Source organism: Antedon mediterranea, chromosome 3 (genome assembly GCF_964355755.1).
Source record: "Antedon mediterranea chromosome 3, ecAntMedi1.1, whole genome shotgun sequence".
Taxonomy (NCBI): Eukaryota; Metazoa; Echinodermata; class Crinoidea; order Comatulida; family Antedonidae; genus Antedon; species Antedon mediterranea.
Window position 1 is genome coordinate 28,097,878 of NC_092672.1, and position 23,200 is coordinate 28,121,077.

Sequence of the window (23,200 nt, forward strand, 5' to 3'; positions counted from 1 at the left end):
TTAAAAAAATTATCGAACATTATTTGTCTATAGATTAATGTAACTGTAAACTTTGGAGTTCTCCGGAACAATAATACACAAAGTTTAATAATATTCTAAAATACCAAACATTTACGGAACTTTTCGTGGTCTTATTTTGATGAAATGAATATATTGTATTTGCTAATTTATCGAAACATACAAGTTACTGCAGTGACTGCAGTATGATGTGGTTCCTAACAATATTAAAAGTTGATTTGTAACTTCCGAGAGGGCCACGGCAAGCAATATAATTACTGTATTGCTACGTCAAGATATTACTTCTTCGATTGACAGCAGTGCTTTCCATTTGTAAGCTGTTACCCTGGTGTACTAGTGCATCTCAATCACCCCTACCGCGCTCCACAATAGTAAACGCTGGATGAATATTATCATTACAAACAAACAAGACAGTTTTGTTCCTTTATTTATTGTTTTAAACTGAAAGTACACTACTTCTGTCAATACTTTCATTGTTTTTCTTCCTTATACTTCAGTACATTTCTCCCAGACGGCCATGATCTGAGACGTTCCTCTACTTTTGTGTATATATAGTAGTGTGTACGTAGTTCTTTATTGTGCATATGTGCAATGTATGAATACACGTTCAACAGCTCTTACATTCCATCCGAAGGACGAGGCAATAATGAGAGCCATATATGATATCTTAAAGCAGATTGATTGATTGTCAACTACTGTTTTACTATCTACTACTCATACAGAACTCGTTCTGTCAACTAGGTATCCCTTGGTTAGTCATACAGAATTGGTTCTGTTAACTAGTGTATGTATCCCTTGGTTACTCATATAGGATTAATTCTGTCAACTACTTTTGTAGGTATACCTAGGCAACTCATACAGTATCTATGGAAAAAAACTGGTTGTCAATTTGGTATCATTTGGCTACTCACTCACACAGAACTGGTTCTGTCAACTTCTTATCACTTGGCTACTCATACAGAACTGGTTCTGTCAACTACATATCTCTTGGCTATACACATACATTCTGTAGATTAGATTTTTACCGGTGGGAAATGCAAAAAACAAATTACAGTTAGCACCAAGCATGGAACTAGTTTAATCAACTAGTGATTCCTTGGCTACTCATACAGAACTGGTTCTGTAAACTACTTTAGTTATCTCTTAGCAAATCATACAGTACAGTATCTCAGCTAGTTCTAACTTGCTTAGGTCTTGTACTAGCACATCCTGGACATGAATGTAATGCTTCTTGTATAAACATCTCACACTCAAGACAGAAAACTTTATCACATCTTGGACATAAGTACACTACTTGACCTGATAACTTTCCCTGACATGCTTCACAATATCTAGAAATATGAAAAATGTTATAAAAATAACAGTAATGTAGACATCCAGTATTTGGAGTTGTCAGTCTAGTACTACTCATACAGAATTGGTTCTGTCAACTGCTACAGGAACCCCTTGGCTGCTCTTACAAAATTGGTTCTGTCAACTACTTTTGTAGGTATCCCTTGGCTATAGTCATACAGAATTGGTTCTGTCAACTACTGTAGGAACCCCTTGACTAGTCATATCAAATTGGTTCTGTCAACTTCTGTAGGAACCCCTTGGCTAGTTATACAGAATTAGTTGTCAACTACTGTAGGAATCCCTTAACTAGCCATACCGAATTGGTTCTGTCAACTACTTTTGCAGGTATATGTTGGAAAAAAAAACACTTACGAACTGTAAGACTCATCTAGACTTGTAGTTGATATTTCTGTAAACTCATCCAAAGGAAATAAATGGTGAAATGATCTTGCTAAGTGAGGTGCCGACACTAAAGTCAAACCTGAAATAAAACCAAATTTAAACATCTCTGATTCTGCTGCAAGGACATACTGTAACTGAATAATAGTTGAGTGAGTTATCTAATTTTCATTTCAAATCGAAGGTTCTGCTGTCAAGAAATACCTGTTTCACCAGTAGGGTGATAGGGTTTCTCACCAGAAAATTGTCGGGGAGAATTTACCATTTGTTAGGTAAAAACAAAAATATTAATAATATTATTGTAAAAACTACAAAATACATTTCATAAGCATATCGTCTGTTAGTGTCACTTTGTGACATTACTGACAGCATGCACTGTAAGCTGATGGTAGAGTTTAGATGACATTTCCCACTGTTACGAAGATCATGGTATCTTTAGAAATGACTAAAACATAAATGTATGTCTAATTTTGTATTTGCTTAAAGATATATTGTCCCCAAAAACATTACAAAATAAAGATTAATAAAAAAAGACTTTGAATATAGGCCAATTCACAATTTGAATAAAGTCAATTACTTCCGTAGAAATAAAATATGTTTTCAATTCAACTAAAAACCCATTGACTTCCAGTCAATTTTACTATTTTTTTGTTTAAATTACATTTTTTTCAGGTAAATAATTTAGTTTTCGGTCTAAAATTTGGTCAAAGTGAATAACTATTATGTGACATTAAAATGGCATATTCAACATTCAAGACATTAAAAAAAAAAATTTTTTTAGAGGGACAATAATATATACTATTCTAATATGTACTCACCACAGCACTTGCATTCAATTGGAAGTTCGCAATATTTGCTATGACATTGTGGACAGAAATATCCCCCTAAACCAAACCCTTCTGAAGTTTTTGAATCAAGATGACTAAAAAATAAAAAGACATAAAATCACTAATTAAATAACAACACTTTATTTTAAGTGAAAAATAATATAACAGCAAGGAACACTCAATGATCCCACAAACTTTTAGTGGCGGATCCAGGAATTAGAAATAGGATGGTATTTGGATCTGCGCTTGACGTTAGAGTTAAAGTCAATAAAGTTATCAAAATGTCAACAATAAACAACTTACCAAACACAAATAGCAGGTTTATCTGTGTGAATTTGATGTTTCGGAAATCCTAAAACAATTATAAAATACAGTACATAAATGAACTATATTGTTTTTAAAAAGAGTAAATCACAATTAAAACTACTATTAGCATATAAAAGAAAGAATAGACTTGAGATTTTATATAACAAGACCTTGGGTCAACAAATACAAAACACATAAAATATTAAATAGCTACTCACCCATCTTGATTAATGATGATTCCGAATTAACCTAAGAGTAAAATGATTTTTGATAATATAATAACTAAATTAATATGAAATGGACTGTTTTTTTGTTGTTTAACCTACTCCTAAATAAAATATTGCATGGGAAAAATAAATAAATAAACAAAAGCATTACCGTGGCTGGTGGAGGTAAAGTATGTTCCATTAATAGTTCTTTGTAATGAGTTTCATCAAGTATAACTCCATAGGTTCCTGAAAATAAATCAATAGTTACAATGTCATCAGGGTTAACTCCTCAGATTACTGATATTTACTGTACTTTTGTCACTAATAATAATCATTATTAATCTGGATTAACCTAATAATTTTCAGTATCCCCTGAATCTGTATAGTACTATAATTGAAAACAATAAAAAAAAAACAAAAAAAAGTAAAAGAAAAAAAACCTAAACAAGTTTTTAAAACAATTTATTTTAAAGTAAACAAAAAACAAATTTGAAAAAAAGTAAGAAAAAACAACCTAAAACAAATAAAATTAAATTGTAACAAAATCTTACCATTTGTTACATTACAGAGTTTTTTACATATTCTCACTTCAGCTGCGAGACCAATAACTGAACATCTTATATTATTTGACTTCATTGTCTGAAAAGGAATTAAATCATAACACACATTACATTAAGGGTCTGTTCAGACATACAACTACATACAAGTTATGGTTTTGTATTGTATTGTGTACAGTGTGTTTCAGTATGTAAAACTTACATCGATTGTCTGATGTATGTTATCAGGGTCACATGTGGTTAAACTGCCCATAATGATGAGGACCTCTCTGCTGGCATGGCCTGGCATGTGTCTGTTGAAAACAAAGTTTATCAAAGGCATATTAAAAAGATATACTCCTACAGTACAGTAGGTCACATGTGGTTAAACTGCCCATAATGATGAGGACCTCTCTGCTGGCATGGCCTGGCATGTGTCTGTTGAAAACAAAGTTTATCAAAGGCATATTAAAAAGATATACTCCTACAGTACAGTAGGTCACATGTGGTTAACTGCCCATAATGATGAGGACCTCTCTGCTGGCATGGCCTGGCATGTGTCTGTTGAAAACAAAGTTTATCAAAGGCATATTAAAAAGATATACTCCTACAGTACAGTAGGTCACATGTGGTTAAACTGCCCATAATGATGAGGACCTCTCTGCTGGCATGGCCTGGCATGTGTCTGTTGAAAACAAAGTTTATCAAAGGCATATTAAAAAGATATACTCCTACAGTACAGTATGTCACAGGTGGTTAAACTGCCCATAATGATGAGGACCTCTCTGCTGGCATGGCCTGGCATGTGTCTGTTGAAAACAAAGTTTATCAAAGGCATATTAAAAAGATATACTCCTACAGTACAGTAGGTCACAGGTGGTTAAACTGCCCATAATGATGAGGACCTCTCTGCTGGCATGGCCTGGCATGTGTCTGTTGAAAACAAAGTTTATCAAAGGCATATTAAAAAGGTTTACTCCTACAGTACAGTAGGTTTACCAGAAAAGAACTAAAGCTTCAAACTTAACTACAAGATTTTCGTTTGAGGTGAAGGTGAAAGTATCATTCTGCAACCGCAACTGCGTTAAATTATTGTGGCTAAGCATTAAGGTATGCAAACCATAGCCATAAAACCAGCCCAGGTCCAAGGCTCTCTTTGGCCACAGTTTTTCTCAGATATGGATTTAAAACTTGATTGGTCTTGAGTAAATACATTCTGGTTTTGCCTTTAAGGACACAATCTTCTGTAAGAGTAGGGGTTACCTCAGTGTACTGATTTATCTTGGCCCCTGCCAGTCAGAGAGTGCCGTTTGGAGGCAGCTCAACGCAAAGAGATTGATTGAAATATATATTTATACTGGGTAACCTCTTCAGTCAATGACTGGTCTCCCAGAGGGCCCAGTTGGTGATCAGTGGCTGTGATGTACTAATACACGGGGTAACCCCCTACTCGTCTCGAAAGATGTACTAGGTTCTTTAAAGTGCACACGAGCTAGATGTGTACACTGGACCTACGGTTTATAGTCCTTATCCGAGAAGACTCGTTCTACCACCAGAACCATGGAGTGAGTTAGCCTCGAACCCCTGCCGTTGTTATGGCTAGGTAATTACGGTTCCACTGTCTTAACCGCTCGGCCACTCACTCACCAAGAGAGATCTTGGAGTTGCATGTGATAGTAGTCAAATTCCAGTTTTAAAATTTATAAATACAAATCCCCTTGGTAAAGCACTATATACTGTACACTATTTAGGTAAGTCTGACAATGCTTCTCTTATATTTCTTACCTGAGAGAGGTTAATGCCAATTCTAAAGAGTTCTGTAAAGAGGGTTCCTTAAGGCACACCTTGTCTTTGCACTTCTTAAGTGTGTTTATATGTCTTCTAGGATTGCCGCCAAGATCTGTCAGTTTCTCAGCTCTCATGTTACTAGTTGTTATAATTCCAAGCTATTTTAAAAAAGAAATTTAATTATGAATTTTAAAATACAGACCTCCTTTTGTCATCTCTCACTGTCTCACTAAAATATAATTTTTCCCGATATTTTGGATAAACATAAAAAAATATCTTGATAATGTCAATAGTCTCCCGATATTGTGTGTCAATACCCGCTAAAATACAATATTCTCAACATTTTTCATCTTTGGTGGTACGCCATACTCATGTTTACTATTATATATGCCAATATCTTTCTATTTTTTAATAGCGCCCTAATTAGTTTGAGATAATTTTCAAAATATTATAGCACCCTCTATAGTTTTGACATGCTTTAAAAAATATACCTGATATTTAATTTTTAAAAGTTGGCAGGTCTCAAAATAGAAAATTTGCTTATCAGACTTAAATTACTTGATTACTACAGTACTTAACAGTTAAATTACTGTGGCTGTCGTTGGATCTGTAGAAGCATAGTCAAAATTTCCTCAATTTAGGAATAAACAAACAATAGTCATTTTAGGCAACTGGTTAAGTACATACCTGACTGATTGGATTCTGGTCATAGTATTCTTCAATGAAACTCTCTATAAGCTGAAAGTAAATTAATAATTACTAATTATTTTCAGACCTCTCGAACCGTATTAAGATAGAATAAATAATTATAAATGTGTATATGTATACAGTATGTTTAATAATTATATTAAATATGTTTGTAATAAGACATTGGAAATACTGTTCACTGTTCACTAGAACCACTATTAAGTGGACACCTTCAGGACCAAACATTTTCCCATTTATTTTCCAACCTCAAACTCACTGATATAAACTAATAATAATAATAATAATAATAATAACAACTTTATTTAAAAATGGATGCAACACTTGAATCACCATATTGGTGCTTTTCACAAGGCCGTTACTTACTACAAAACTATTTATACCATTACACAAGTTATCATTTACAGTACAAAAAAAAAACCAAAAAGATTTCATGAAAAAATATAGAGTTTCAAGTATATTTTATCTTTGGTCATTTATCATTTTTTTAAATATATGTATATTAGGAGCTGTAATTGCATTTGAGTTTATAGCATTTAAACTATTCCATAGCTTTGCGCCAGAATACGAGAAACTTTTCTTTTTATACTCAGTGTTTGCCTTATGTAAACTTAGAATATCTTTTGATCTAGTATTATATGTTTGTTTGCGTTCATAGAATCTGTTTCTTAAGTAGGATGGTGTCAAGTTATTCATTAAATTTATACATTGTGACTGCTTCGTTGTAATATTGTTTTTCTTCTAAATTAGGCCAATTTAAATCTTTGAGCGCCTGTGAGCTAGAGTCATACCTAGATGTATGTGTAATTATTTTAGCCGCTCTATTTTGGAGTACTTGGAGTTTATATTTGAGGGTTTGGTTACAACGACCCCATACTACATTGCAGTAGTCAAATTGGTGGGCTATGATAGATTTGTACATTAATGATTGAATATTTTGCAACAAGGCAAATTTGTATTCTCAGCCCTGCATTCCACTTCTCCAAATCATTTAAGCAATATGTTAATTTCCAATTTTTCTATTCACAATTACCCAACACGTTCTAGAACAGATATACACATACCTATCCACAACACCAATGATGAACAGTTTACCACCCCCAATTACAAATGCTGTTTCAATTTCTTTATTTTCCAAAAAAATTAAAACAACACCTAATGTTAAACTATTAAAAAGACAACGATCGAATGTCGCAATTTGATTTTTTTATGCTGCTGAACATTGATCTACTGTGATTTTTGAGTTTTATTTTCTGATATTACAATTTGATTGATCTATTTTTTTTTTCCCTGTTTGTGCATTTTTTTGTCATGCTTGTTTCTCTTAATTTCCACTCTTATACAAATATCCATTATATTTACATAGGCATACCCAGTACAAGATTTCCACATCGTCTCGGGATTATGCCTTCCTCCATGGCCAATTTTCTAAAATTCTCTTTTCTTTTATATATCCAACAATCATCTTTATCATTTTTACTAAAACATTATCATTTCTGTATTTTACTTTGTAGTGTATTGCTATGGAGGAAAATAAATGTCTTTTGAATTGAATTGAATTGAATAGAACAAAATGACTTCTGAATAAGAGGTGTCCCTTGAATAGGGATTGGCAACGTATATTGCCCCTCAATAGTTTTTAACACAGGAAGTGTCCTCATTTCAGAAATGAGAGGTGTCTCCTGGATAGGGGTGTCCCAGAGGAGGAGTTCTGATGTACCTTGATGGTGCTGTGAAGTCTAGTAGGTTTTAGGTCCTTTTCTTCCATAGATTTAGACATATCCAAAATGATGAATAGATGCCGCATCTGTAGAGGGAAACATTTTTTGGGTGTTAAATACAATTGTTTAAAGCTTTATCTACACAACCAAGCTTTATGTGACAAACAAATGTGATATATGGACACACGATATCGTCATATCACTAACATATTTGGGTACATCACACTTTTTTGTCACATAAAAATTGATAGTGTAGAGAGAGCATTAGGCTTTTTGGAAAAACTACAATTCAAGTTTTTCTGTGGTTAAGTTATAGTTATAGGGTTGTGGCTAAATCAAATCAGTACAATACCTACCATGCCGAGACGAACATTAACAGGTCGGTCAAGGAACCTTCTACGCTTAGCTCTGTGTATGATGTCATCAACTGTGCTTTGTAATGAGCCTTGTTCATCTTCCTTGATAGCTTCCCTGATGAAATTAAGTAAATCGTAATAACAAATTTGTTCACTGTATCTTCAGTGTACTGAATAAACGATCAAGAATGATTAAGAACAAACGAAGTGGCCTGGCAAATATTTTAAATACAGCCCATATGTAGGCCTACTGTATCCAAGGAGTTCATCTCCAAGATGTACCAAGAGGGACAAATGAGCTACACTATCAAACTTTATGTAAAAAAAATATGCCCATATATGGAAATGATGATTTCATATCACTAACATATTTGGGCACATTACACTTTTTGTCAAAGTGTGACAGTGTAAGACAGAGCTTTTAGCTCCAATAAATTCTTAAGCGTATATTTTTATTATTATTACTGTACTTTCTTTTTCTAAAATAAGAGGCTTACCAGGTGCGTTCATAGTCCCCCTCCCATGTGTATGCCTTGTCTTGTTCTTCATCCATTATCTGCAAATAATAAGTTTAAATACATGTTAGTAAAATTTGAAGCAAATATTAACATTTTTCACTGAACTATTACTACTGTACTAACATTTTAAAAATGTAACTCTATCTATCTTAATATAATAATTATTGATATAATAATTCACTTGGAAGCTACACTTTTGAAACAGTGGCACACTTCTTGAATGAAGGTGCATGCTATGTTTTTTTGTTATTTTAGGCCTATTTACAAGGAATTATTATGTACACAATATAGAAAATAAAACACAAAAGTAATACAGGATTAAACAAACAAAGAACTAAGCATTTTCATTGTTGATTTTCCTTTTTTTTTCCATGCTGGTTTGGTTAAACTTTTACAAAATCTATTGAATGTAAATCAATATCTATCTTATTCTTATTTGCATGTCACTCTCCTATGATTAAATAATAACATATTAATTAATTGTATTTACATTTTCATAATCTTAGTATGTATTTTTAATGAGATGCAAATAAATTCATCAAGTCCCAGTCTTTCATACATTGGGGCTGGGGCGAAACGACTCGAGACAGAATAGCACGCAATGCTGGCGCTGACTGCCTATGTAGACGAAGATGTGTTTCTTACTACTCTTATAAATCTAGCCTAGGCCTACACGTTTTACTCTCTGGCTAGTATATAATAGTATATAGCTAGGACCTGAAATGTTTGAGTTATTCCAGATTACAGACACAGCTTTTACACAAAAAGTTTACGATTATGTAATGAGTTATAATTAATAACTCAAAGAAATACACACCAAATAATTTCAGATAACTTTTTCGGTTTGTTGTTTAATAAACGCCCTCACTCAGACCTCAATTATTGAATATGGAACGCCCCAGAATTTAAAGTTCAACTCAGTTTGGCTTGAATTACCTTAAAAAATGGTTTAATGATATCATACACATTACCATATTTATTCCAACAAATAATTCTTTAAAGTGATTTTATTACCGGTTGTATATTTTTTGCTGTACGATGACAGAAAAACAATATCGACATCGAAGACACACATGGCGCGTCATGATTTTTCATGCTGCAGCACTTTTTGTTGGAGGCGGCTTCCGACGACAGGATGGTGATGAATACTTTGCTAATGTTGCGTTAAAATAATGAAAAACTACCTTTATCTTGGAAAGCTTGCGTAATAAACAAATATACACAATAATGAATAGACTAGTAAATGGAAAGTTTGGGTATGCTCTTTAAATTTCATTTATTTCGTTGTAAATACAATACTTTGTTCGACCCCGCCCCACTCTTTTCCTGATGATGATGTTTGCTAGGCTAGCTGTTCTTGGTTGGGTCACTGCGTTGATTGCAGAACACAACCGGCCACGATGTACGGTCTATCTAGCATAGGCCTAGATAGAGTAGCCTAGCTAGTACTGTAGGTGGTAATATTTTATCTTGTATCAAAGTAATTTAATTATATATAGGCTATGCCCTATATTTTTTTGAAGGACCAAACAAACTTTTTTGACATGCTTTATTTTTATTTTTCAATACTTCCAAACAAAGCAAACAATAATTTTATTATGTTATGAATATAGGCCTAGGCCTACCTAGAGGCTAGGCCTAAATCAAGTGTTGATATAAAGTTTTCGGTACATCAATCAAAAGAACTTTTAAGATTTTCAACGTTTAGATCAATACTTTCATTGTCCTCAGGAGTGAGAATGATCAATCTCACACATTCTCAGTCCTGAGTACTGTATATTGATCGAAACGTCGAGAAACTCGACAGTTCTTTTCAAATCTGTATGTGGTGTAACGCAAACTTTATATCAACATTTGTTTTTGCCATTCAAACCTTCAAACAATATTAAATCAGTAATATATACTGTAGGCTAGGCCTACCTAGTCCAGAAGCCAGAAGTGTGTGTCAAAAACTTGAATAAAAAGTATGTGTGACTGTGAATTAAACAATTTGGCTGTAATCTCTGTCTACACTATCAAACTAGTTTGACAGTGATTGGCCCAAATATGGTAGTATATGCCCAAATATGGTAGTTAATATAACATCACTGTGTCCATACAGTACTGTATGAGAACATCACATTTTTTGTCACATAAAGTTTGATAGTGTAGACAGAGCTTTAGATAAGGCTAAGCCAGGTGGAAAAAAATAAAATCGGTGTCTCCTCTCCACATCCGCCCAACACACCAACTTTTATAATACATTATTGACCTAATTTTTTGTTTGATTTGTTTTTAAAGGCCATGCTGTAGCCAGGTTTTAAAACACAGAAGATCGCTGGTGCGTTATCATCCAGAACAAATCTGCCATACTGCTCGCCAATCCTCCATATTAAAACATACAATGCATGAACGAACACTTCAAATTTTGGTTTTACGATATTCCACACTAACAAGAATCAATAAATTTGATGCAACACCAAGGCCAAAGATTGTGTACATCAGGACTCAAAATCCACGGATGGTAGCCGGTGTTGCTGTGCGCGCTGTATCAAGACTTTTGAAGCTCCGATATCTTGTACTTGGTGGAGCTGTTGCTGGTGGAACGACATTAAAAGTTGTAAGTATGATTTTTAAGTTTGATCAATATTCTGTACTGGTTAATGCATACTGTGTACTGTAATCAATGACTTCCACTTAGAGACAAATGTGGTGGTTGTAAGTATGGTTATTTGTGCATATGTTAACTCTATTTGTTTAAAGGTGAATATTTTTATATCCAAATCATGTATTGAAGTTCAACACTTAAGTGGTTTCCACTAAATAATGCACACAAGGTATTTTGTCAGAATTTTACATTACATTGCGGCCAACAGAACTTTAGCCGCATATATACAAATCCTCCACCTCGACCTCATCCACCTTGGTTGGAGCTGAGAGGTAAAATAATGTTAGCAATATGAACCTGTACTGTAGGTCCCTGGAAATTGCATTGGAAAGTAAAAATTGCATGCTTCACCTGAACAATTCACCGTCAAGTCGACACAGTACACAGGATTTTACATTGTGATCGAAACAAGCTGCACATGGAACCTTTTCTGCAACATCAAACCATGTTAGAATAAGGCACTTGTGACACTAAATTATTGTTGTTATTTTTTTCAATTTCTCAAGCCACCGCATGGCTTTTAAACAATCAACAACCCATAGTTGAACTAAATAAAAATCTGTTTTAACTTTAGAAATATGAAGCGTGGAAAGAAAAATTCCCAGATCTAAGCTGGATGGACGAGTACATGCCCGACAGCGAAGGACTTCGAGGAGCTGTTAGTGGATTTCAAAAATTCATTAGTCATTTCAACCTGCCAGAGAAAGGCTGGTTGAAACGCAATGTCAATAGTATTAAAGGCTTTGTGGCAGATTCTAGCCAAGGTAAGGTTGCTGGATGATTTCCAACTGTGTTTTTTAATTAATTAAGTTATGTTTTCCTTACCTAAAAGCTGATATTATTATCGTAAAATGTAAGCAAGTTGTACATATGCATTCTTGAATTTATTTTATAACATTATAATTTGCTTAATACTGTATACGAAAATTAGACAGTGGCGTCATTTTACCACACATTTTAAATATGTGCAGAACGCTGTAGTAAAGTATATGCCACACATAAAATGTTCACTGTGATTTTCAAAGTAAACAATGTATTGGTCAACTTTTCTAATAACGGAATTCCTTAAACCCAAAATTCTTTAGTTTTATTGAGGTCAAAAAGGTCCAAAATTTAATTTTACAATTAAATAAAAACACATTCCGAGATAATAGGTGAGTTGACTGTATACGATTTGGGTTAATCTGTGAAACTTTTTAACAAACATTCTGAAAAATAATGAAGAACTTTTAAGACTTCTAGAAAATATTGGTGTTTAGTTTAGTGTGCATAATATACTCTGCCATTTAGTTATAAAGCCTAAACTTGTTGTTAGTTGCAGTGCTGCTACAGTGTGATTTAGACCTAAAGTTAGTTACTGAACACTTTAACCTAATGAATCTCAATCAGTTATAGACCAAACAGAGCTTACAGTAACTTACAGTAATAACTCACAATGCTAAAGGGCCTTTCACACGGTCTGCTCATGTTCGCATCAGATTTCATGTCCAGAATTATACCGATTTTTCATTTTCATGACATGCGACGCAGTAGTACGCACATACGGAGTAAACAGATTGACACTTAGCTGCATTTTTAGTTGCTTATATTAGGAATTTTAGTTGTAGTAGAACACCTCCAATTCAGGGAACACACTCATTAAAGGAACACACTCATTAAAGGAACACACTCATTAAAGGGACACACTCATTAAAGGGACACACTATGTAAAACGAACAAGGTGCAACATATGCTTTACCACTGCGGCTAATCCCCATTCAGGGGATACTTGGTTTGGTCCATAAAGGTGTCCGCTTAATAGTGGGTTATACTCTGACCAAATCAAACTACTGTAGTTGATTACGCATTATAATAATCAATTTAATTTTCTGAAAGATTTTGCAAAAAATTGCGTTCACACACTAAGCAAACCTTGTTATAACAAATGTTGAATAATGTGAAAAGTGTATTAGATGAACTAGCTTAATAGTTGGTAAAGAAGAAAGATGTGTTTAAAAGTTTATTTCTATTGTTTTGCACTCATGTGTGTGATTAAAATAAAAGAAAAGAAATTTTTATAAAGTTTAATTTTCAATCATTTAACCTTTAGTATAGTATTCTTGTTGGAGCAGTAAATTATTAAGTGTATATTTTAATAGCGTCCTCACTAAATGGACTTACCTCCCTATCAGAATGGTTTCTGCCTTCACTGAGATCCCTTTTTTGTTTGATGTAGTATTTTTTTGTTTGTTTTAATTTTTCCTTTAACTGTGTAGTTGATGTGTAGTTTATTAACCGTTGGGATGGTAGTGTGTTTTATGCTTGGGAATCCTGTCAGCATACTATACTGCAGTTACTACAGTAACTACATATTTTTAGAATAATTTTGACATGGTTAAGATCCGTTCACATCCAACGCAGAACCTACTTTTTTTGCATGTTCCCTGTGTGTTCTCTCCTTGTCATATTCACCATGCATGTTGTTTTTTTTTCATTTGTTGATGTTTTTAATGTTTTTTTATAGCAATTTATAGTCATTAAAAAAATATAATATTTTTTGATGATATTTAAACAAAATTAAATAATAAAACTAGTTCTGAAAAAAATTGTTTAATTCAATGAAAATAACAAATCATTTTAAAGATTTTGTACAAAGAGCATGACTCATACAAGGGATGATTGATTTCCTTCTTTTGTCCATCCCTCATTGTTTTATTCGCTTTGTTTTTTTGTGCAGGTCTGTCTTTTCAATCTCAGGGACTCAATGAAGGCAGAGGCTCATTCCTCACTGGAGGTGTGTAAAATGTTTGGTTGATAATTAAGGAGGGAATATCATTGAGGGTGGGTGGGGATGGAGAAAGAGAATTGGGGAGGGGGAGGGGATGCGGGGTTGTGCGGATTGGGAGAGATGGATGAGGGAGGAAGAAAATAAAAAGAATGAAGGTACAGTAGAATGAAAAGGGATGAATTATAATATTAAGGAATTATAAGTAAGCCAAACCAAGGTAATAATAATAATAAGATTTATAGAGTGCACATATCCACAAAGTGCTCAAGCCGCTCACCAAGTCAATGTGATGGAGTAGGGTGTAAGTGGGGGTGGCGGGGGGTGATTAAATTCAGATAAGGGAAACTGAAAAAGTAGACAACATGATGTGAACTGAGTTAAATTGCCGAACGGTTAAGGCAGATGCGCTGTTTACAGTGATTAATTTACTATTGGTAATCCATAAAAAAAAAAAAAATAACACGGTTTTGAATGAGTTTATGGGGGAGGGGATTAGAAGGTGATGTTCAAAACTGGCAATTAGAATAAATACAAGGTTTATTGGAAGAATAATAACATAAGGGCATTATGTATTGCTGTTTAATTAGTGTACAGTAAGAAGAAAATAAAACATAAGGTGTAGAGATACTGTAGAAGAATTCATTCTTTTAATAGTCATCAGTTCCCCTTTTACTATTTTTAATATTCATTGTGTTTGAATGTTACAATGTTCTTTGAAATAGTTTTTGTACTATAAAAATGTTCCATTAGGCTTACAGAGGCATAAAGGTTAGTTTGCTGCAGTGAGAAGAAAACAATTTTTTAGAATAAAAAAGGACATATATATTAGATACATCAGGGAAAAATTTCATTTTAAAATTTTGTTTAGCAATATTGCTAATCAAACTGATTTTTGAGTCAAGAAACATAGTTTTCTATCGTATTTTTTGCTACACAATTGTAGAAATGTGTAGCAAGAAGGTTGTTTTGTATAGCTTTTTGCTATGCTACACTGGTGAAATTATTCCCTGTACATACATGTGCAGTATTATTATTTTCCTCAAAAACTACTGTTGACATCGTGGAAAAAGTTGATATAGATAAGATAGTATTAAAAATATATTTAGTGGAAAATAATGTACAATAGAGATAGAACCTTATTTTATTGTTTTGTGTGTACAGTACATTAAATGTGAAAAGCATTTGAAGAAAGGTAAAACAGCATAATAAGTAAATACCTACAGTAGAATACATAGTTTAAAATAGCAAGCAGGAATCAGTTAATGCATATAAGTTATTGTAGTTTTATTTATAATTATTATTTATTTATTATTGTAATAATATTAGGCGCAATTTCTATATAAGATGGATTTCTTTGAATTTTTAAGCTGTGAAAGAGAGTGGCATCCACATAACAATGAAAGCCCCAGAAGGCAGTTCATCCTCGTCATCAAAGGATCCAAAGAGAGAAGAATGGGACAGACTGGAACAACAGAAGGAAGAATTTCTTGAAGCACAGGTTAGTGATAATAACAGATCCTACAAATGTAATAATAATAATAATATCCTGGATTTATATAGCGCCTAATGTTGTGAAACCTCTAGGCGCTGAACATTATTTCCCCAGTCATTTTTTTAAATCAAACACGTATGGAAACATACTCCCATAATGCAGCTAGTAATCAGCACAAAGTTGTGTCTTGATCTACCAGGTTCCCATTTATACACCTGGGTGAAGAGAGGCAAATGCAATTAAAGTATCTTGCCTAAGGATACAAGCAATGCGGCGAAAGTTGGATTGGAACTTTGATCTCACGATCAGTAGTCGAACGTCCAACACACTGCGCCATACGCCCTTACAAACTGCGTGCAGTAGCCTACCATTTTTATTACCCAGCTATCGTCATTTTAGTTTTTGATAAATAAGACATACTGTAAAGACATAAGAAATTATCTCCATCCAATCCAAAGAAATTACAAGAGCTTGCAGTCAAAATTTATAAAAATATACAGAAACATGGCCGTAGCCACCAGTACATTTGGTAATGTTTCAACCTGACCCCTTTTTTACAGAGGCCTTTGACAACCCAGTGGCTTGAACAGAGATTGTTCCATTTTCTTGAGAAAACTGCACCAATTTATTTCTTGTGACTACATCACTGAGATATAAAAATATAACAATGTAAAAATCAGAGAGAAATAGGAAAGCATAAAAAGTTACCTTTTATGATCTTTATTAAAGAAGAGAATATTGTTGTTAGCAACAAATGAATGGGTTATGCATGACATCATCTTTAATTTACCTTTTCAGCTTCGTTACCAACGAGAGATCGAACGTTTAGAAAGAGAAAACCGACAACTAAAGAAGGCACTACTCTTAAAAGGTGATAGGTCATCTTTCTCGAGAAGAGAGAAGGTAAGGAAATTAACAATTAGTCAATTTCTAAATATGTTGCTTCATTGGCATTGGTTCTTTTATTTATATTTATTAATTATTTATTGTTTTGCTCTTTAGAAATCTTTGATTGACATGTATTCAGAGGTTCTGGACGAGCTTTCTGGCTATGATAATAGTTACAACACTCAAGATCATTTACCAAGGGTAAGTCTGAAAATAGGGAGTTTAACTTTTTATGTCTACCACCTTAATACAGTGGAACATGAAATGAATGAGGGCCAATATGTGTATACATGTGTGGGCTGGGTTGGAAAACTCTTAGCCCAGTACTTCTAGAAACCCAATCAGATAATAGCAACTCGGGATTAGAGGCTGTGAGAGAGACTTTTGCTTTGGCAGAAAATGTTGCCTCTTGTTTTGGCATTGGAATGACCATGTCCACATACTTTATGGCCACTTAGTACTTCTACTTCCAATATCAGGGCGACTTAGTACTTCCACTTCCCATATCAGGGCGACTTGTACTTCCACTTCCCATATCAGGGCGACTTAGTACTTCTATTTCCCATATCAGGGCGACTTAGTACTTCTACAGTACTTCCCATATCAGGGCGACTTGTACTTTCACTTCCCATATCAGGGCGACTTGTACTTCCACTTCCCATATCAGGGCGACTTAGTACTTCTACTTCCCATATCGGGGCGACTTAGTACTTCTACAGTACTTCCCATATCAGGGTGACTTGTACTTCCACTTCCCATATCAGGGCGACTTGGTATTTCCACTTCCCATATCGGTAATCTCTAAGCCCGTATTGTTATTGATCATATTTCTTTACTGTAGGTGGTAGTTGTGGGTGATCAAAGTGCTGGAAAGACCAGTGTTTTAGAAATGGTGGCTCAGGCTAGAATATTTCCACGGTAAGTGCAAGATTCTCTTAATCGTCTATGTTATTGTCATACTGTTAAATATTTTGGATTTGTGTCGTCCAATGAATAGTTCTTGTTATTGGGTATCTCTATTTTATTAGAGATTTACTTGAATTCAAAATCTCTTATTCTTTTCTCGCTAAAACTGTTGGAACTGTGGAAAGGTTATTTCATGAACGATGTACTTGTCAAGGCATGCATTGCAGTAATATTATGTTTGCATTGAAGGGAATGCATTAGTGAAATGAAACCATTCACTTTACATTCAAATTATTATATATACTCGGATTGAACCCCGGCTTTCTGCCCTCCATATTCATGATGATATGTAGCAGTTTAGTTTAACAGTAAATGATATTGGTTTTTTTGATGTCCATAGTGGTTCGGGTGAGATGATGACCCGGTCACCTGTAAAGGTGACTCTAAGTGAAGGACCACAGCATGTCGCACAGTTTAAGGACAGTGACCGACAGTTTGATTTAACTCAAGAGAAAGAGGTAAGTGTCGCAATCATGAACTTGCCAAGAAAATGAATTATATATCAAACACTTTAAAGTCCAAAATGTTCGCACATCCTTATTCTTTGCGACTTTTACAATTGGACAGTGATCGCAAAAATTAATTAACTTGCCAATGAGGACAAAAATTTTTTATTATATCTATAATAAAATTTATTCTCGAAAATAAAATGTCGCGAAATAGTTGTGATAATTTAGGCCATGAAAATAATGGACTTTACAGTATTCACCGTATATAATAATAGGTACACTTGACATGCACAAGAAATACACTAATATATTTGTGGTTTGAATATTTTTTTATCTTTCAGTTAGTGTCATTAAGACAGGAGATAGAACTCAGAATGAAAAACAGTGTAAAAGATGGACAAACTGTTAGCTCTGATGTAAGACTGTTTTCATTGTTAATTTACAGTCAATCAATGAAGTTATAATAAAATAAAAGTAGTCGTTAAGGTACCAGTTTCTTTGTAGAAGAAACCATAAAACTATTTACACAAAAAAAAAAGCACTGGTATGTTGTACCAAGGGATTCTAACAACAGAACACTGATCTTGTATTGCCAAGATACAAGCTTTGATCTTATGTCTGGCTGTGACAAATACCTGTGTATGTGTACATATTTACCGCGGCAAATGGTGAAACTGATCGATTCTAAAAAGAGAAGGATTATGAGAAATTATATTATAATTAATAATTTGAAGAAGTGTCAAATATGTATAGGAATATTTTTTTCATAAAATTACTGCTAAAGCTATTTTTTTTAGTTTTGTCTCATTTTCATAACTAAGTTTTTCATAATACTTGCGCATGCGGAGATCACTTAGTACTGTACGGTGTACATATGCTTGGCCACCAAGATAAACCTTTTGATCTCCTGTTGTTAGATTGCCTTGATTGTGATACGTATGTGACTGACTGGTTAAAAATAACTACAATCAAAATCTCTTACGCAGTTGTTCTTAATCTAATTATATATATGCCTAGACTTCTAGTCATTTATTACACACATAATGAAATTAATTTTCTTCTGTTACAGGTAATTTCTTTGAGTGTTCGTGGACCCGGCATCCAGCGAATGGTCCTGGTAGATTTACCTGGTATTATAAGTGTAAGTTTTGCTAGATTTTAAATAGTTTATAACCAAATGAATTGTGATACATTTTTGAAAAATAAATTGATATATTTTTGTTATTAAACAGACTGTGACTTCGGGAATGGCAGCTGACACAAAGGAGTCTATACATGACATGCTCACCCACTATATGTCAAATCCCAATGCAATAATATTGTGTATACAAGGTATACAGACATTTTGCTTTATTTTATTTTATATTTAATTAAAAACTACCAGAAATTCAATATTGTAAAATTTAAATTTTCTGCTTTACATATTTTTTTTGTCTACTAAAGTGAATAACTTTATTAAACTACAAAATGGCCGATTGATTTTTTTGTCAAAAACATATACATTATTAATCTTTTCAGTGGCCATTTCATCTTTAAAATAGTAATTATGGTATTAATAATGATAATTATTGTAAAGACCATCTAATTCCAATTCCAATATTCTTTTTTTTTATGTGCCTTCAAAGCACACAATAATGAAATAACAAAACAAATAAATATTTATTTTATTTGATTAGATGGTGCAATAGATGCTGAAAGAAGCATTGTAACTGAATTGGTATCTGATATTGACAAGGAAGGTAAACGTACAATATTTGTACTCACCAAGGTGGACCTCGCAGAGAAAGCTTCCACTAACCCTAATAGGGTAAGATGACATATAATACAGTTTCTCTCCATTTGAAGAACTTTGATTTCTGGTTTATCCACCAGACTAAAAGGAAATTAATTAATTTATTTATTGTGGTATAGGAAAAAAACATTAAAAATGAAGTTAAGCTCTGTCTACACTATCAAATTAGTTTGACATCAAAAGTGTGATGTGCCCGAATATGGTAGTGATATGCCCAAATATGGTAGTGATATGCCCAAATATGGTAGTGATATGACATCTTATCCATATATGGGGACATTTTTTTGTCACATAAAGTTTGATAGTGTAGACAATGTATTACATAAAAGCAAAAAAGTTAAAATAACAATAGCAAAAATTTAAAAAAGACCATAAAACAGACATTCATTAATTTATTTATTCAAGAGTATGTGAGTAGGCATTTACAGGCAGATACTTTGAAAATTCTTGATTTTTCATTATAAATATGTATCATAAGTTATATTTCTTGCTGTTTTTTCCAGATAAAACAAATTCTTGATGGTAAACTATTTCCAATGAAGGCTCTTGGATATTTTGCTGTTGTAACAGGCAAAGGTAAGCAGGATCCAATAAAACTAAAGGTTTTGGAACAATCGCTTGGATTAGATACTTTACAGATCCCATTGAGGAGACCTTTTCTCAACTTCATTCATTCAATTCATTAAAACAAAATGTTTAAAATAGGGAATTCCTAAAAGAGAAGCCTTAAGTCGGAAAAGACATAAAATAAATAATTAATACATATAATAAGGAGTACAACAGAATACCAATCAGTCAATAAGCTTTGAAGAAAAAGATTTTACGATTGAAACTGGTAAATTGTTAACCTAATCTTGTGATGAAAATAATCTGAATTATGAATGAGAATATATTTTGTTATGAATAGTGTGATTATGATAGAACAAAAAATATTAATTGACGAAGCACGAAGCGAGTAAATTAAAAATATGAATGATTTGAAACTTTTGCAGGAAATCTAAACGACAGTATAGACGACATTAGAAAATATGAGCAAGAATTTTTTCGTGGATCAGAATTGTTCAGGTACGGATTTGTTTGACGTATGGACAGTTCACAAATTGAAATAAAAGTGGAGTATAAATGTTTGCAGTTAAATATTATAACACATATAGCGATTCTCAAGAAAATAGAGGGCTCTAAAACATGGTTATTTCCATTGAAAAGATAATGATCCCTACTACCTCAAACAATAGACTGTGCCAAGTGCTGGACTCGTCCAAACTTTTGTGAATTTGAAAATACAAGTAACAAGTGAATACTGTAACAAGATCGCGGAGGATGCAGCTTTTAATTATATTTTTTCTTAACCCATAATGTACTGTAGGTCTGGTAGCCTAAAACCAAGTCAATTGACAACTCAAAACCTTAGCTTTGCTGTTTCTGACATCTTCTGGCAGATGGTACGAGGATCGATAGAACAACAAGCTGACACATATAAAGGTACTTTTATCATTTCTTTCACAATAGCAAGCACACATCTTGTGAATTGCATGCTAAAAATCCTTTGTGGCAGTTGGTGGCACTGTATTGGCTTGAACTTGGACAGAACTTGAACCGAAGACCTCATGATCCACTCAGTATATAAAAGAAATATATATATATAGTACAGAAAATGGATTCTAAACCGCCCGGTGATATACTGAAATTTAATTCATTAATTTGAAATGATAAAGATGAGGAAATCTGTAAAAATAAGATAAAGTCGACCTAACCGAGATTCGAACCCGGAACCTTCTGCTTGATATTTTGATTTTTAACTTTGCTTGGTTCTTTTTAGCTAGCCGTTTTAATTTAGAAACCGAATGGAAAAACAACTTCCCTCGTTTAAGGGAACTTGATAGGGTGAGTCACGCTTCAGTTAATTACATCTAGAAATTTAAATAATATGTAAATCAAAATTGAATATGCAAGAGAATTGTATCAATTGGACTGATATATGTAATAATTTGTTAAAGTTCTCTTCACCTGATGAAGAGCTATTATATGTCCGAATTTGAACATAATAGATACAAATAAAATATATAAAATGAGTTGAGTTCACCCAAAAATAATGTTGTTATTCACAATTATTCAATTATTTCTTTTGACAGGATGAATTATTTGATAAAGCACGAGGGGAATTACTAGATGTTACCATGGCATTAGGTGAAATTACGCCAAAACATTGGTAAGCCATTTCTTTTTGTTGATATATTTACTTCTCCTATGAACATTGATTAGGAAATAATCCCGCAATATACCATCCTCATGCTACACTGGTATTTGGCGGTATTATTCATTTTACCCGGAAAGTATTCAAGTATTATTTTGTGTACGTTCTACCAAGAACTTCTAATTTTTGAAATTGTTGTTCTTCTAGGGAAGATGCAATCTCGAAATTACTATGGAAACGAGTTTCAAATCATGTATTTAAGAACATTTATCTACCAGCAGCTCATTCAGAAGATGCTGGGTAAGTATCATTGATATACTATAATGCTCTTCACAAAAATATTGCACTATAAAGACTTAGAAATAAAGTGATTTATTGGAAGACACGCATATTCTATTTTTAGTTTACACATGTTAAACACAATCTATTTTTAGATTACACTTATACATATTCTATTCTTAGGTTACAATTATACATTTTTAGTTTACACATGTTAAACACAATCTATTTTTAGATTACACTTATACATATTCTATTCTTAGGTTACAATTATACATTTTTAGGTTACACATGTTTAATATACAGTTTTACACATTCTATTTTTAGTTTAAACATGTTATACATATTTATTTTTAGTTTACATATTCTATTTTTAGTTTACACTTGCTATACATATTCTATTTTTAGTTTACATATTCTATTTTTAGTTTACACTTGTTATAAACATTCTATTTTTAGTTTAAATATTCTATTTTTAGTTTACACTTGTTATAACAAATTCTATTTTAGTTTACACATGTTATAAACATTCTATTTTTAGTTTAAATATTCTATTTTTAGTTTACACATGTTATACACATTCTATTTTTAATTTACACATGTTATACACATTCTATTTTTAATTTACACATGTTATAAACATTCTATTTTTAGTTTACACATGTTATAAACATTCTATTTTTAGTTTAAATATTCTATTTTTAGTTTACACATGTTATATATTCTATTTTTAGTTTACACATATTATAAACATTCTATTTTTAGTTTACACATGTTATAAACATTCTATTTTTAGTTTACACATATTATAAACATTCTATTTTTAGTTTACACATGTTATACACATTCTATTTTTAATTTACACATGTTATACACATTCTATTTTTAGTTTACACATGTTATAAACATTCTATTTTTAGTTTACACATGTTATACACATTCTATTTTTAATTTACACATGTTATACACATTCTATTTTTAGTTTACACATGTTATAAACATTCTATT

At 32.7% G+C, this 23,200-nt stretch overlaps 2 protein-coding genes across 4 annotated transcripts in view; one reads left to right on the top strand and one right to left on the bottom strand.

Moving 5' to 3' along the window:
• Positions 1-22: 22 nt before the first annotated feature.
• LOC140045134 (general transcription factor IIH subunit 2-like) lies at positions 23-9,742 on the bottom strand. Its single transcript, XM_072089892.1, has 14 exons — positions 9,536-9,742; positions 8,698-8,756; positions 8,201-8,315; positions 7,844-7,930; positions 6,106-6,156; positions 5,416-5,576; positions 3,854-3,944; positions 3,646-3,733; positions 3,264-3,340; positions 3,104-3,134; positions 2,883-2,931; positions 2,571-2,674; positions 1,726-1,834; positions 23-1,349 (listed from the first exon to the last, which is right to left on the bottom strand). The coding sequence occupies exons 2-14, from the start codon at positions 8,751-8,753 to the stop codon at positions 1,187-1,189; spliced, it is 1,182 nt and encodes a 393-aa protein (XP_071945993.1). The 5' UTR covers positions 8,754-8,756; positions 9,536-9,742; the 3' UTR covers positions 23-1,186.
• Positions 9,743-9,832: 90 nt separating this feature from the next.
• Positions 9,833-23,200, top strand: part of LOC140045136 (dynamin-like GTPase OPA1, mitochondrial) — a 55,814-nt gene continuing 42,446 nt past the window's right edge. For 2 of the 3 annotated variants that reach the window (XM_072089895.1, XM_072089896.1), the window contains exons 1-19: positions 9,833-9,974; positions 10,999-11,317; positions 11,940-12,129; positions 14,082-14,138; positions 15,500-15,630; positions 16,423-16,527; positions 16,627-16,713; positions 17,354-17,430; positions 17,819-17,936; positions 18,269-18,343; positions 18,997-19,068; positions 19,160-19,259; positions 19,604-19,734; positions 20,223-20,295; positions 20,712-20,784; positions 21,086-21,201; positions 21,539-21,603; positions 21,852-21,928; positions 22,121-22,213. In XM_072089895.1, coding sequence (XP_071945996.1) covers positions 9,946-9,974; positions 10,999-11,317; positions 11,940-12,129; positions 14,082-14,138; positions 15,500-15,630; positions 16,423-16,527; positions 16,627-16,713; positions 17,354-17,430; positions 17,819-17,936; positions 18,269-18,343; positions 18,997-19,068; positions 19,160-19,259; positions 19,604-19,734; positions 20,223-20,295; positions 20,712-20,784; positions 21,086-21,201; positions 21,539-21,603; positions 21,852-21,928; positions 22,121-22,213 — 1,988 coding nt within the window. In that variant the 5' untranslated portion in view covers positions 9,833-9,945. The remainder of the gene's footprint in view (positions 9,975-10,998; positions 11,318-11,939; positions 12,130-14,081; positions 14,139-15,499; positions 15,631-16,422; positions 16,528-16,626; positions 16,714-17,353; positions 17,431-17,818; positions 17,937-18,268; positions 18,344-18,996; positions 19,069-19,159; positions 19,260-19,603; positions 19,735-20,222; positions 20,296-20,711; positions 20,785-21,085; positions 21,202-21,538; positions 21,604-21,851; positions 21,929-22,120; positions 22,214-23,200) is intronic. The other variant, XM_072089897.1, reaches the window with a different exon arrangement.

Bases quoted from the DNA above. Each gene is read 5' to 3' on its own strand.
- LOC140045134 (XM_072089892.1), bottom strand. From the start codon at position 8,753: ATGGATGAAGAACAAGACAAGGCATACACATGGGAGGGGGACTATGAA. The intron at 3,945-5,415 runs GTAAGAAATATA...TGTTTTCAACAG, and splicing joins TTGGCATTAACCTCTCTCAG to ACACATGCCAGGCCATGCCA. The intron at 3,341-3,645 runs GTAAGATTTTGT...ATTTATTTTCAG, and splicing joins ACTCTGTAATGTAACAAATG to GAACCTATGGAGTTATACTT.